The 15,081-nt window shown below is 38.2% G+C and overlaps 1 protein-coding gene across 21 annotated transcripts in view; it reads right to left on the reverse strand.

Moving 5' to 3' along the window:
• Positions 1 to 15,081, reverse strand: part of CDC27 (cell division cycle 27) — a 65,102-nt gene that overhangs the window by 40,216 nt on the left and 9,805 nt on the right. For 11 of the 21 annotated variants that reach the window (XR_008653166.2, XM_055257668.2, XM_055257667.2 and 8 more), the window contains 2 exons: positions 7,691 to 7,838; positions 5,694 to 5,819 (listed from right to left, as the gene is read on the reverse strand). The exons of 2 other annotated variants lie outside the window; for them this stretch is intronic. Coding sequence is in view for 17 of the 19 variants with exons in the window: in XM_055257668.2 (XP_055113643.1) it covers positions 5,694 to 5,819; positions 7,691 to 7,838 (274 nt within the window). In the remaining 2 variants the exon portion in view is untranslated. The remainder of the gene's footprint in view (positions 1 to 5,693; positions 5,820 to 7,690; positions 7,839 to 15,081) is intronic. 8 more of the 21 variants (XM_063629289.1, XM_063629291.1, XM_063629290.1 and 5 more) reach the window with 1 other exon arrangement.

Raw genomic sequence — 15,081 nt, forward strand, 5'->3', positions numbered from 1 at the left:
GTTCACAAATGACAAAATCACCTAAGGACACATTTCTCAGAACATATCCGCATCATAAAGTGACACATGACTGTATAGCATATTTGTGATTTTACCTTAATTTTTTCAAACTTTACTTTGGAATAATTTTAGACTTACATAGAACTTGCAAAAATAGTACACAGTTTCCACATACCCTACACCCAGCTTCCCCCAATAATATCTGACATAACCATAGTACAGTTATCAAAACTAGGAAATTGACATTAGTATAAAACTGTAAACTACGCTGGACATGGTGGCTCACACCTGTAATCCCAGCACTTTGGAAGGCCGAGGCAGGCAGATCATGTGAGGTTGGGAGTTCGAGACCAGCCTGGCCAATACGGTGAAACCCCGTCTCTACTAAAAATACAAAAATTAGCCGGGCATGGTGGCGCTCACATGTAATCCCAGCTACTCCAGAGACTGAGGCACAAGAACTGCTTGAACCTGGGAGGTGGAGGCTGCAGTGAGCTGAGATTGTGCAACTGCACTCCAGCCTGGGTGACACAGTGAGATTCCGTCTCAAACAACAACAACAATAACAACAGTAAACTAAACCACAGAGCTTATTTGAATTTTAGCAGTTTTTACACGTGTACATAGAGAATATTATCACATTTACAAATCTGTATAACCACTACTATAATCAGGATATAAAACTGTTTCGATATCCCAAAGAAACCCCTAAATAGTTACATTCTCACCCTAACCCAACCTGAGAACCACTGATCTGTTCTCCTTCACTATAATTCTGTCAGATTAATGTTATATAAATGGAATTATATAAACTTTTGAAATCGGCTTTTTTCACTTGCCATAATACCCTTATAATCCATCTAAGTTACTATACATATCAATATAGTAGTTTGTTTCTCTTTATTGCTAAGTAGTCCATCATATGGACTAGTTTATCTATTTACCTACTGAATTTGGGGTTGTTTCCAGTTTTGGGTTTTTATGAATAAAGTTGCTATGAACTCTTATGTAAAATATCACCTTACATTCCCACCAGCAGTGTACGAGGAATCCTGCTGTACTGCATCCTCTCACCAGCACTTGGTATTGTCAGCAGTTTTTATTTTTAGCCATTCTAATAGGTGTGTAGTGGAATCTAATGGTGGTTTTTAATTGCTTTCCTTAATGGCTAACAATTTAGAACATCTTTTCACCTGCTTATTTACCATCCATATACGCTCTTTGGTGAAATGTCCATTCAATTGTTTTACTTATTTTCTAATTGAACTGATTTTTTTTTTTATTACTGAGAGAGTTCTTTATATAGCCTAGATACAATCTGTGTTGTTTATGTGATTTGCAAATATTTTCTCCCAGGCTGTGACTTGCATGTATTTTCATTAACGCCTTTTGCCAAGCAAAGAGTTTTAATTTTGATAAAATTTATCAGCTTTTTCTTTTATGTACTGTCATTTGGGTGTTAGGTTTAAGAAGTCTTTGCCTAACCCTAGCTCATAAAGATTTTCTTCTAAAAGTTTAATAGTTTTATGTTTTACATTTAGATCCATGATTCATTTCAGTTAAATTTTTAATAAGGTATGAGGTTTAAGTCAATGCTCATTTCTCTGCCTATGGATATCCAATTGCACTGGCACCATTATTTGCTAAAAAGGATATAATTCCTCCATTAAATTGTTTTTCACCTTCTTCAAAAGTCAACTGACCATTCAAGATCCTGTTTTCAATTATTTTGTGTATGTTCCCAGAAGTGGAATTACTGGCTCAAATAGTAATTCTAGTTTTAATTTTCTGAGAAATAGTATTATTTTTATATATCACTGATACATCTGATTTTCTAATTTTTTTTGAAGATTTTTGTGTATAGATGTATTCTTAAGGGATAGTGGCCTACAGTTTTCCTTTTTAGAACAGTATTTCATTTTGGAATCAAGGAAATGCGGCCTCATGAGTAGGGGAGGATTTCTTCTTGTTCTGTTTTCTGGAAGAGATTGTGTAGCATTAGGGAAGAATTTTAACTACAAATTAAAGTTTCTTTCATAATTTTAGGATTATTCAGATTAACTTATTCAGATTTCTATTTCTTAGGTGAGTTTTGGTAGTGTGGCGTATTAAGAAATTGGCCCATTTCATCTAAGTTGTTAAATTCATGTGCATAGAGTTGTTTTGAGTTTTCAGCATACACATCCTTTCACTGTCCTCAGGGTAGATAGTGATATGCCTTCTTTCATTCCTGATATAAGTAATGGTGTTCTCTCTCTTTCTTTTTTGGGGTAAGTTTTGGCAGTTTTACCAATCTTTCCAAGGACCAGCTTTGGTTTCAATGATTTTCTCTACTGTTTTTCTGTTTGCAATTTCACTGATTTCTACTTTTTATTATTTCCTTCTTTCTGTTTGCTTGGATTTACTGTGCTCTTCCTTTTCTAGTTTCTTACAGTGAAAGCTTAGATAGCAGAGTTGAAACTGTTCTTTTATAACAAACATTTAGTGCTATAAATTTTGCTCTAAGACTTTAGCAACATCACAGTTTTTAATATGTCATATTTATTATCCCTTTCATTCAGTTCAATATATTTTTAAAATCTCCTGTGAGACTTCCTCTTCAACCCATGATTTATTTATTTATTTAATTTTTTTGAGACGGAGTCTCACTCTGTCACCCAGGTTGGAGTGCAGTGGTGTGATCTCGACTCACTGTAACCTCTGCCTCCCAGGTTCAAGCAATTCTCGTGCCTCAGACTCCCAAGTAGCTGAGATTACAGACGTGCACCACCATGCCCGGCTAATTTTTGTATTTTCAGTAGAGACAAGGTTTCACCACGTCGGCCTGGCTAGTCTCAAATTCCCCGCCTCAGGTGATCCACCCGCCTTGGCCTCCCAAAGGGCTGGGATTACAGGCGTGAGCCACTGTGCCCAGACCTATTAATTATTTAGAAGTATGTGGTTTCATTTCCAAATGTTTTGAGATTTTCTTATCCATGTGTGACTTTTTATCATCTAATGCAACTTTTTTAAACAGAGTAATAATATTTATAATACTTCATTTTAGTTAATTTTCTAAAAATAAAAGAATATGATGCTCTTTAGGATTATTTCTCCACCATTCCTTATTAAAATTTTGCCAACTTCTTTCATAAATTGTCTACCCTCCAGTTTTTTGTACATCACTCCTCTCAAATAATTTGTAGTCTTCAAACATCTATTTTCCTCTGGAAGATACTCTATAGATATGAGATGTTGTCAAATTTTACTTTTTCTATCAAGTCTTTCCTAGTTATCATAACCCCTCTTCCTAACCAGGCAGGACTAATTATTCTCTCATTTGAACAATATAATGCTCAAATTTTATGACAGAACTTTTAATGTGATAATAAAAACTAACTCTGAGTGTGGAAAAAGCAACATTTTTTTTTTTCCTATTCTCTCTCAACAATAACAATCATCAATACAGAAGACTTCTGTGACCAAATGTCTGAGTTTTCTTTTTCCCCCCAAACACACCAAGCATCAAACACCAGCTGAATGTCTGCTAATTCAATTCTGACACCACCTACCTGTAGACAGCCTCAGGTCCCACAGGTTAAGGGCTCAGTCTTCAAGACTGCCCTGCCCCACCTTGAGAAACCAGTCACAAGTATGGGCCTAAGGAACTTCTGATCAACTAGCTATAAATTGGGATTCCCACAATGCTCTACTCAGGTTTGATGAATTTGCTAGAGCAGTTGACTTATAAAGGATATCACAAAGGATACAGATGAAGAGTGCGTAGGGCAAGGCATGGGGAAAGAGGGGTGCGGAGCTTCCATGGCCTCTCCAGGCAAGCCACCTGCCAGGAACCTCCATGTGTTCAGTTTTCTGGAAGCTTTCTGAACCCTGTCCTTCTGAGTTTTTACGGAGGCTTCACTACATAGGCATTACTGATTAAACCATTGGCTGTTGTTGATAATCTTATCACCAATTTAATGGTGAAACTTAATCTTCAGCTCCTCTCACCACCTGGGAGGTTGGGGGTGGGGATGAAAAGTCCCAATCCTCTAATCCTGCCTTGGTCTTTTGCTGCTAGCCCCCATCCCGAAGCCACCTAGGGAATGCCGGCTACCAGTCAATTTGTTTGCATACAAAAAGATATCACTTTGGAGATTCTAAGTGTATACGAGGAAATGAGGTCAAAGACCAAATATATATATTTCACTATATCATACTTAAAAACTTTTGTTTACTGTTTCTCTTCTCCTACTCTATTATAAACCTTTGAGGGTGGGGACTGTGAGTTATTTATCTTTATATTCAAGCCAAGTGTGACTATGAGTTATTTATCTTTATATTCAAGCCAAGTGTGAGTTATTTATCTTTATATTCAAGCCAAGTGTGTTTAGCTATAATGGGAATGAATCTCAAAGTTTCTTGACTAAATGACAAGAAGAATCATAGTTTCATGAACTAAATTCATTATTCTCAGTCCTTAAGGTAAATGAATATATTGATATTGTCTTTGCTTACTCCTGTTCGCAAGAGTGGTGTTAATGGCTAAACATACCACTGTTACACCTGAAAATGGGTCCCCAAACTTAGTCGAATAATGTATTCTGTTCAGAAATACACTTTCAAGGTTTTGAAAAATAACCAATTTCAAACTAGCCTCAATTTATCTTAAAACAGATGCTATCCTAGTTCTTTAGACAAGCAGTCCCCAGTCACTTCTCCCACAGGGGAGAAGTGACAACAGATGACATTTACACATATGAAGCATTCCCACGGGCAGAGTTACTTGTTCTTTTCCTTCTTTTTTTTTTTTGGAAACAGGGTCTTGCTCTGTTACCCAGGCTGGAGTGCAGTGGCACAATCACAGCTCACCGCAGCTCCAACCTCCTGGGCTCAAGAGATCCTCTACCTCAGTCTCCTGAGTAGCTGGAACTACAGGCATGTGCCACTACACCCAGCTAATTTTCTATTTTTTTGTACAGATGGGGTCTTGGTATGCTGCCCAGGCTAGTCTTGAACTCCTGGCCTCAAGTGATCCTCCTGCCTCCACCTCCCAAAGTGTTGAGATTACAGGCTTGAGACAATGCACCTGGCTATCTTTTCTTCTATCTCCTCAGTGGATCACATAAAGATAATCTTTTCACCCAAGGTAAAAGAACTAACATGGGGCCGGGTACGGTGGCTCACACCTGTAATCCCAGCACTTTGGGAGGCTGAGGCAGGTGGATCGATCACCTGAGGTCAGGAGTTTGAGACCAGCCTGGCCAACATGGTAAACCCTGTCTACCAAAAATACAAAAATTAGCTGGGCGTGGTGTCAGGCACCTGTAATCCCAGCTACTCGGGAGGCTGAGGCAGGAGAATCGCTTGAACCCGGGAGGTGGAGGTTGCAGTGAACTGAGATCGCACCATTGCACTCCAGCCTGGGTGACAAGAGTGAACTCCATCTCAAAAAAAAAAATAGAAACAAACAAAAAAACCTAACATGTATGATCAATCGTTAGGCAGGGCTGCTGTAGCTATTATCAGTAAGGATAAGTGGAGAGTCCAAAATTAGATTAACATCTCTGCTATTTTAATAAGGTCATAGAATCAGACTATGTACTACTCAGCCAAGTAATATTTGATAAACACTGATCAACATAGGTTTTTTAAATTATAAAACATACTTGTATGGAAATGCTTTTCTGACAGTTTGAATCATTCTTACTTACCAATATACATGTCCCAACAATGAAAGAGTAAAGCAAGCTGAATCACCAAACTCAGTAACAATATCATCATGGCTTTTCGGCTTATTAAACACTCCACCAGATAAGATTTGTTCCCCTTCTGCGAGCCTTTAAAATACAAATTTAAAGATTTTTAAAAACCAATATAAAAAGCAGTTCATGTAAACATATTCTTCATTACCAAAGTGCATCTAACTATGGAGACACAAATTTTCTCTCTCTCTCTCTCTTTCTCTTTTCCTTCCTTCCCTCATCCCTCCCTCTCTCTCTCTTCCTTTCTTTAAAGAGATAGGGTCTCGCTTTGTTACCCAGGCTAGAGTGCAGTAGTACAATCATAGTTCACTATGGCCTCAAATTCCTGGACTCAGGTGATCCTCTTGCATCAGCCTTGTGAGTGACTACAGGTGCACACCACCACATCAGCTAATTTTTAATTTTTTTGTAGAGACAGGGTCTCACTATGTTGACCAGGCTGGTTGCAAACTCCTGGGCTCACGCAATCCTCCCATCTCATGGGATCACAAGCATGAGACACTGCACCTGGCCAATTTGTTTTTTGTAAAAAAAATTTTTTTAAATTACAATAGTGGCAAACACGTATTTAGAATCATTTGAGAGGCTGGAAATTTATGATCTTAAAATTTCGCTTTTACTTTTAAAAACAGAATCAGTTACATTTATTCTCTGTATGTACAAATCCAGTCTGAGCAACATATTCATTACTCATGTAAGAAGGAACAGAAGATGATTATTATATTGGGGGAGAAAACATAAATGGTTCTTCATTAACAAACACGGTGGTCCTTTTTACTTACTTAAAATAGAAATGTATACGCAAATTAAACAAGACTAACATATTTTAATTAAAAATTGCATATTTAGGCCTGGCACAGTGCCTCAAGCCTATAACCCCAGCACTGTGGGAGGCCAAGGTGGGAGGATGGCTTGAACCCAAGAGTTCAAAACCAGCCTGAGCAACATAGTGAGACCCCATCTATACAAAAAATAAGAAAATTAGTCAGGTGTAGTGACACTTGTCTGCAACTCCAGCTACGTGGGAGGCTGAGATGGGAGGATCGCTTAGGCCCAGATGGGGACTGCAGTGAGCCATCATCACCCCACTGCACTCCAGCCTGAGCAACAGAGCAGGACCCTTTCTCCAAAAAAAGGAAAAAAAAAAAAGGAACTGGCAAATTACATAAGAAAGATTTTTAAGAATTCAACATTAGGATCTTTGAAATTTAAAAATAATTCAGTAACAAATGTCTCAGAAATTTCAGATATTTTAGCTAGCTTTAATTAAAAAGTCATCAATTAGTCACTGGACAGATAATATAGTTATTGATCAGTCTACGGTGAGACTTACTTGTATCTTCCCCTTGTAAACCTACAAGCCAATTATACATACAGGCTTTTACAAATATCTAACACCGTTTACACATGTGACCGTTTAGTCCCTTTTACCATTATTCCATCTCTGACAGTACAGAAAAGAATTGAATAGAACCTAACTATCTGTATTTCTAAATGCCTCCAAATTTGGTATAGGGACAGCTGACTTGGTTTAACTGTAATGTGCAAAAGAAGTACTCAATAAAATGATCTTGAAAGGAAACTATACAATCACCTAAACACAAGGGAGCCTTAATCTCAAGTGAATTGGTGGGTTTTCAGGCTTATTCAAATTGGTCTAACACTGAAAGCCAAGAAAATGAAATATTTGTAATCATTTAAGAAACCAATAAGAATCAGTTATAACTTAAGTTTCTCCAGAGTTAAACTCTATTATTTATTACCATAACAATGACATCTCCATAATATAAATAATGCCATAGGCAACAGTGTAAACATTTCGAATGTTACTGAAATAGATGAAAAAGAGGGAAGAAAGGGAATCAGAGTTTAATCTGAAAGGAATTTTATCCAAAATTCAACAGTGTAAGTAAAACAAAAAAGCTAGAAAATATTTTAAAACTTACTTGCTGAGATCAACACAACATTTTGCAAGCAGGTATTTGCATTGCGGTGTAGTACAACTGTGTCCTTTCAAGAGTCTATATGCTTTATATGCCTTTCCTGAGCGGTAATAACAGGTTGCCAGTAAAAACAAGGCTTCTTCTGAGTGTACTAAAAACAGACATTTTTTAAAAAGGCTATTGTTCAGTATATTGAATGATAATCAGTTTATCATGCAATAAACAAGTTTAGCAAAAAAAAAAAATTAGGCTTGCTATTTTAACACAAAACAATCACTTATTAATTCAAATTTGAATTATGGAGAAACGGTTTGCTTATAGCAAAGTTAGTTCCTTAGCTCTTGATTACTTTTCTCTATAAGAAACCAAGGAAATAATACAATGAAGACAATCATAGTATTCTCTGTAAATATTTAAGAAAAGCAAACACACACACGAACATCCCTGCCTTTAAACAGACTGCCAGTAAAAGATCTTGTTTTTTTTTTTTTTGAGACAGAGTCTCGCTCTGTCGCCCGGGCTGGACTGCAGTGGCACAATCTCGGCTCACTGCAAGCTCTGCCTCCCGGGTTTGCGCCATTCTCCTGCCTCAGCCTCCCGAGTAGCTGGGACTACAGGCGCCCGCCACCACGCCTGGCTAATTTTTTGTATTTTTAGTAGAGATGGGGTTTCACCGTGTTAGCCAGGATGGTCTCGATCTCCTGACCTCGTGATCCGCCCGCCTCGGCCTCCCAAAGTGCTGGGATTACAAGCGTGAGCCACCGCGCCCGGCCAGGATCTTGTTTTTAGGTAATATTTTTCTAATAAATCTTTTGGGAGGATAGAAGTCAAATTTCATTAGCAAGAGAAACCTGAGTGTAAATAAATCTAACTACCAATATGAAATAATTTCTATATTTTAAAAAGACCAGATTGAAAAAAAAACCATGTGTTTTGCTTTAACATCAAATATACATTAAATTATATTTAAGATATTTAAGATAAATTATAAATTGTGAATGCTCACACCACTTTAACATTCAGTTGACAGACTATAGTAACATTAATTAAATTACATTACAATAGCAAGTTATCTATCAATCTGTCCCTCCTTTTTACATTAGGAAATGCCCCCTGCCTTCTTAATGCAATGTGGCATTTTTCACCCTTATTTAGTCTATGTCTCTACTAAACTGATCATCGCTTCACTTCTATCCCCACAATCCAGAGGAGGGTCTACAGAGGCAACAACAAAGAGGATGGAAAGAGAGGGAAAACCACGAAACTGTGCTTCTAAAAATGGGTTATGTAATAATACCAGTGAGCTGAAGGATCTTCCAAGCCAGTGGTTCTCAAAGTATGGTCCTTATACCAGTATCAGCATAACTTGGAAACTTGCTAGAAATGAAAATTTTTGTGTCCCATCTCATACCCACTAAATTAGTAATTCTGGGAGTAGGAACCAGTAATCTACGTGGTTAACAAACTCTTCAAGCGATTCTGTGGCATTCTCAAGTTTGAGAACCACTGTTGTAAAGTACAAGACAAACTTGCCACATCTTTTTAAATAGTTAACATCATTCTAGGAGTTTGGATAAAAAAGTAATTTGAAATTTTATTTCTAAGTTTTTTGTCACAGATATGTGCAAGCAAAAACCAACAGAACCCTTCATCTCTGGTCCATCTTATGGTTTTTCATGAAACCACAGTGTAAGAAATAATAAATAGTAAATGATAAGAAATTTTGGCAGATGTGTTTTAATGAGATGTACAGTAGTATTAGTGCTGCAGGTACAAAAAAAAAAGAATGGGGCGCTCACTGCAGTAGGAATAAACTATTAATTTTACTGAGCTACAACTTCTAATTTACATAAGTTAGAAAGTTTGATTTCCTCTAGATTTTACAATGGTCTGGTTTCTTTTCACCTTATAAGTTTTTAAAAACTATTGATTATACCAATAAACAATGGCTCCCACAAACTAATTTAACTCCCAGTCACAGTAATGCTGTCTCAATTATTTACAAATATTTGATTATGTGTAGGTCCATTTTCACTGCAATAAAATTACCTAATAAAGATACCAACTATTCTTTTTGTGTGTATGTGTGTGTGTGTAATTTTAGTGTAATACTGCAATTAGCTTTTTGAAGCATAATAACTTAAAAATTATATGTTCAAATGGGAATATGGATTGGTGATTTAGGCAAAACTTAAAAATAATGAAACTGGCCAGGCGTGGTGGCTCATGCTTGTAATCCTAGCACGTTGGGAGGCTGAGGCAGGCAGATCACCTGAGGCCAGGAATTCAAAACCAGCCTGGCCAACACAGCGAAACCCCGTCTTCTACTAAAAATACAAAAATTAGCCAGGCGCGGTGGCGCAAGCCTGTAATCCCAGCTACTCCGGAGGCTGAGGCAGGAGAATCGCCTGGACCCAGGAGGTAGAGACTGCAGTGAGCCGAGATCGTGCCGCTGCACTCCAGCCTGGGCAACAGCGAAACTCCGTCAAAACAGGACAGGACAGGACAGGAAAGGAGAGAGAGAAAGAAAGAGAGAGAGAGAAAGAGAGAAAGAGAGAGAGAAAATAAAGAAAGAAAGAAAGAAAGAAAGAAAGAAAGAAAGAAAGAAAGAAAGAAAGAAAGAAAGAAAGAGAGAAAGAAAGAAAGAGAGAAAGAAAGAAAGTTGTAGCAATACTACTGAAGTTCCTCTTCTTACAAACAGGTTTGGCTTCAAAATTGGAAAGGTCTTTTGAGTATAAGTCCAAAATAATTAAGAGGGGTTTAACCTTGCGTCCTCCAGATACATTTACATCAAACAGAAAGGTAAATTAGTCTTTCAATGCTTTTAAACCAGACAGACACCTCTTCTTCACACTGATTTATAATTAAATAAGCAGCCTTTCTAAAATGGACCAATTTTGACAAATTTAAAATTTGTTGAGGTGACCGTTCTTTACCTAGCCTTGATAAACTATACAAATATCAGAGAAGCCCTCAGAGGTTAGAGTACTTTGTGGCTACCCTGTCATTAACTCTGATGTTGTGTGAATTTAAGCGCATAGAACACACACACATACACACAACCTTTTATGATTTGTGACACATTTCAAATTGATTATCTGGGCCAGGCACAGTGGCTCATGCCTGTAATCTCAGCACTCTGGGAGGCCAAGGTGGGCAGATCACTTGAGTCCACGAGTTGGAGACCAGCCTGGCCAGCGTGGCGAAACCCCGTCTCTACTAAAAATACAAAAATTAGCCAGGCATGGTGGTGCATGTCTGTAATTCCAGCTTCTTGGGAGGTAGAGGTACAAGAATCGCTTGAACCTGGGAGGCAGAGGTTGCAGTGAGCTGAGATCACGCCACTGCACTCCAGCCTGGGCAACAGAGCGAGACTCTGTCTCAAAAGAAAAAAAAATAAAACAAATTGATTATCTGTTAAGTTTTTAAATCAACTATAAGTAGTATGGCATGTGGATTAAAGTACCGACTCTGAAGCTAGACTGCTTGGGTTCAGATTCTGGCACTTCAACTTACTAGCTATGACTTAGGGTGGAGTTACTTAACTTCTCTGACCCTCATTTTTTTTTCATCTGTAAAATAAGGACTATGATACCTACCTTTAAAGGTTGCTGTTAGGATTAAATGACTTAATACATGTACAGCAATTAGGATAGTATCTGACACATAGTGAAGGCTGTATGTGCTATTATTTTAATTATTGGCCTTCTCTTAAATTTACAATACCTGAATAGATATTTGATATTAATGCAGGCGGTACATAAGTGTCCCTGAGCCACATGCTCAAGTAATTCTATTTCATCGTTAACTTTTTTTTTCTTTTTTTTTGCTGTTTTCAATTGTATGGAGGCTGTACTTTTCTTATATTGTATTATTCATTCTGTTGTTCAGAGTCATTTCCACTGTTGAACATTCCATCTACATATGCAACTTTAGCATATTAATACTATTCTCAATATTTATCTTTTCTACATTTATTTACATCCTGCATTTCAATACTAACTGGTTTTATATCTGTTGTTAATGATGGGGTTAATAGTGCTCTTAAGTATTTTAAAACCAAGCTTAGAGTAAAAAGACCACAAATAAAAGAGGGCTGGAAGAAGTTTTAAAAGGCTCCTTAGTGTTTGAGGCAGAAAATGGCAATATATGAGGAGAAAAAAGATGGCCAAATTGTGCAGGGCTTTGTAAACTGTGTAAAGATTTAGGAACAGATCCTTACAACAATTAGATACCTCTGAAGGGTTTTAAGAAGGAACATACATTTGGGAGGGGAAAAGGAACAGGCAGGGAAGGGGAGATAAGGAAAATTCAGTTAGTGGTGTCTTAGGTTAGATTTGAATATATTGAGTTTGACGTGTCTGTGAAACATTCAAGTTAATTCAATGAAAATAGGTGAGTCTTGGATCAATAAAGGCCTCAAAATGATACATTATTCCACATCTTTAGTAGAATTCTGGATATTCTTTAATACTGATCTTAACACAATCTGGTAGTTTTTTTTTATATGTTGCCATTTGTACGCATATATTTCTGTGAGTTTGGGCTCTCGGTATCCTGGTTAATAGAAAAGAAACAGATGCTGAACGTTTTACTCTGGTTCAGTTCTCTCCCACTGAGCCTAATTTACTAAAATTGATACACCCAATGCAATCTATACATCTTATCCACTAATCACTAAGACAGGTAGAAAATTGGTGAATGGTTTACGGTCATTTAAAATGCATTCAAGCAGGGTGCAGTGGCACGTGCCTGTATTCCTAGCTACTTGAGAGGATCACTTGAGCCCAAGTGTTTGAGGCCAGCATGGGCAACATAGGGAGATCTTGACTTAAAAAAAAAAATGTTTAACAAGTACTAACATTAAAAAATAAAGGCCGGACACGGTGGCTCCCGCCTGTATTCCTAGCACTTTGGGAGGTATCTTTGAATATATCTCAATATATTCAAATCTAACCTAAGATACCACTATGAGGTGGGCGGATCACTTGAGGCCAAGAGTTCGAGACCAGCTTGGCCAACATGGTGAAACTCCGTCTCTACTAAAAATACAAAAATTAGCTGGGCGTGGCCACAGGCGCTTATAATCCCAGCTACTCAGGAGGCTGATGCAGGAGAATTGCCTGAACCTGGGAGGCAGTTAGCCGAGATTGGGCTACTGCACTGCAGCCTGGGTGACAGAGGGAGACCCTATCTGAAACAAACAAACAAAAACATTTTGCAGTGTGGGATGTAAAACTCAGATTAATTTAAGATAAAACAGTAGACCTTAAGCAATTTTGAACTTTGGGCTAGGACTCTCAAAATAACCTAGGAATACATATTGACACAAGGTTTTCAGCAGTTTCTTTTCCTTTCACTAGTTACAATCCTCTTAGTCTCATAGAGTTCCATAGGTAGCAATTACTTATAAAAAAATGCACACAAAACTTATGTCTGGTTGATTTTCTGAACATAACTCTTATATGTGTATACACACCCACACACACACATATCTCCAAAGAGCTATCATAGTAGTTGCATTAATGTATTTTTTTCCTCATAGTCTAACACTATTTCTATTTGTTGTATAGCACTTATTTCTATTCTTTTTTTTTTTTTTTTTTTTTTTTTAAAGGCTTAGTCTCGCTCTCTCACCCAGGCTGGAGTGCAGTGGCGCGATCTCTGCTCGCTGCAAGCTCCGCCTCCCGGGTTCACGCCATTTTCCTGCCTCGGCCTATCTGAGTAGCTGGGACTACAGGCGCCCGCCACCACGCCTGGCTAATTTTTTTTGTATTTTTTTTTTGTATTTTTAGTAGAGACGGGGTTTCACCGTGGTCTTGATCTCCTGACCTCGTGATCCGCCCACCTCGGCCTCCCAAAGTGCTGGGATTATCTGTTCATTCTTAACAGTTAATTAATAAAGGAGAAAAACCTTGGTCAAGGGGATCAGGTATTGGTGGTAGGAAGGAAAAATACATGCTTACAACGGGGGAAGGGAATTTATTGGAGGGAGATGGTAAAATTAGGACAGTTTTTCCAAAACATCAAATCTCAACTCACTAGTGGACTGTGATGTCAATTTAGTGGTTATCAGCCTATGTTAAAAGAACAACAACAAAACCACTCAATGGAAAATATTAGAGTGTATCATATCTAACAAGGGTAAAAAAAATCTGGCCAGGCACAGTGGCTCATGTCTATAGTCCCAGCACTTTGGGAGGTGGAGGTGGGAGGATTGTTTGAGACCAGGAGTTTAAGACTGGCCTGGGCAACATCGTGAGATCTCGTGTCCTCAAAAATACAAAAATTAGCGGGGCGTGGTGGCATGTGCCTGTAGTCTCAGCTACTAGGGAGGTTGAGGTGGGAGGATTGTTTGAGCCTGGGAGGTCAAGGATGAAGTGAGACGAGATCACATCACTGCACTCCAGCCTGGGTGACAGGCTATCTCAAAAATAAATAAATAAATAAAAATAAAAATAAGAAAAAAAAAACCCTGAAAAGTCACTGTATTAGGATATGTTAGGGGAGAGAGGGAACCTGTAAAGGACTTTCTATGTGCCAGAAACTACAGCAGACTCTTTACATGTTTTACTGTATTTACTCCTTAAAATTATCTTGTTAAACAGATATTTCTCTTCTATTTTAAAGATAAGGAAAGTAAGGCTCAGAATTAATTTTTGGCTTAAGATCAAATGGCAAATGAATATCTGAATTCAGATTCTCTTTTCTTTTTTCTTTTTTTTTTTTGAGACGGACTCTCGCTCTGTTGCCCTGGCTGGAGTGCAGTGGTGCAATCTCGGCTCACCACAACCTCCGCCTCCCAGGTTCAAGCAATTCTCCTGCCTCAGCCTGCTGGGTGGCTGGGATTACAGGCATGTGCCATGCTGCCGGCTAATTTTGTATTTTTTAGTAGAGATGGAGTTTCTCCATGTTGGTCAGGCTGGTCTCAAATTCCCGAACTCAGGTGATCCGCCCACCTCAGCCTCCCAGTTCTCTCTTATACCATTTTGCTATTCCTTCTTTCTGATCCCACAGTCTCAGGCCGACTATAAATCTCGAGAGAAAGACAAATGGGCGACCAAGAACTAGTGAATCTGAGAAATTATTTCAAGAATTTGACTTACAGAAGATCCTACTGATCAACTGCTTTAGCCTCATGCCTTGTTGGATGTCTTTCTCCAAATATAGAAACTGCTACTAGTGACGTAGGAGGCCCCTGAGCAAACAGGTTACATCTGGCATATCAACTGATACTGTCCAGCCAAGAAAACTGTGTTGCCAAGAATTCTGAGGTTGGTTCAGTGGGAATGAGTACTATAATGGATTAGTGATGCCTACTATGGTTGCAAATCAGAGAAGTGGTAATTGCTACCCTTGGGAAAGCGGAATCAGACAGACTACTAGTTACTGCC

Source organism: Symphalangus syndactylus, chromosome 20, assembly GCF_028878055.3.
Source record: "Symphalangus syndactylus isolate Jambi chromosome 20, NHGRI_mSymSyn1-v2.1_pri, whole genome shotgun sequence".
Classification (NCBI taxonomy): Eukaryota; Metazoa; Chordata; class Mammalia; order Primates; family Hylobatidae; genus Symphalangus; species Symphalangus syndactylus.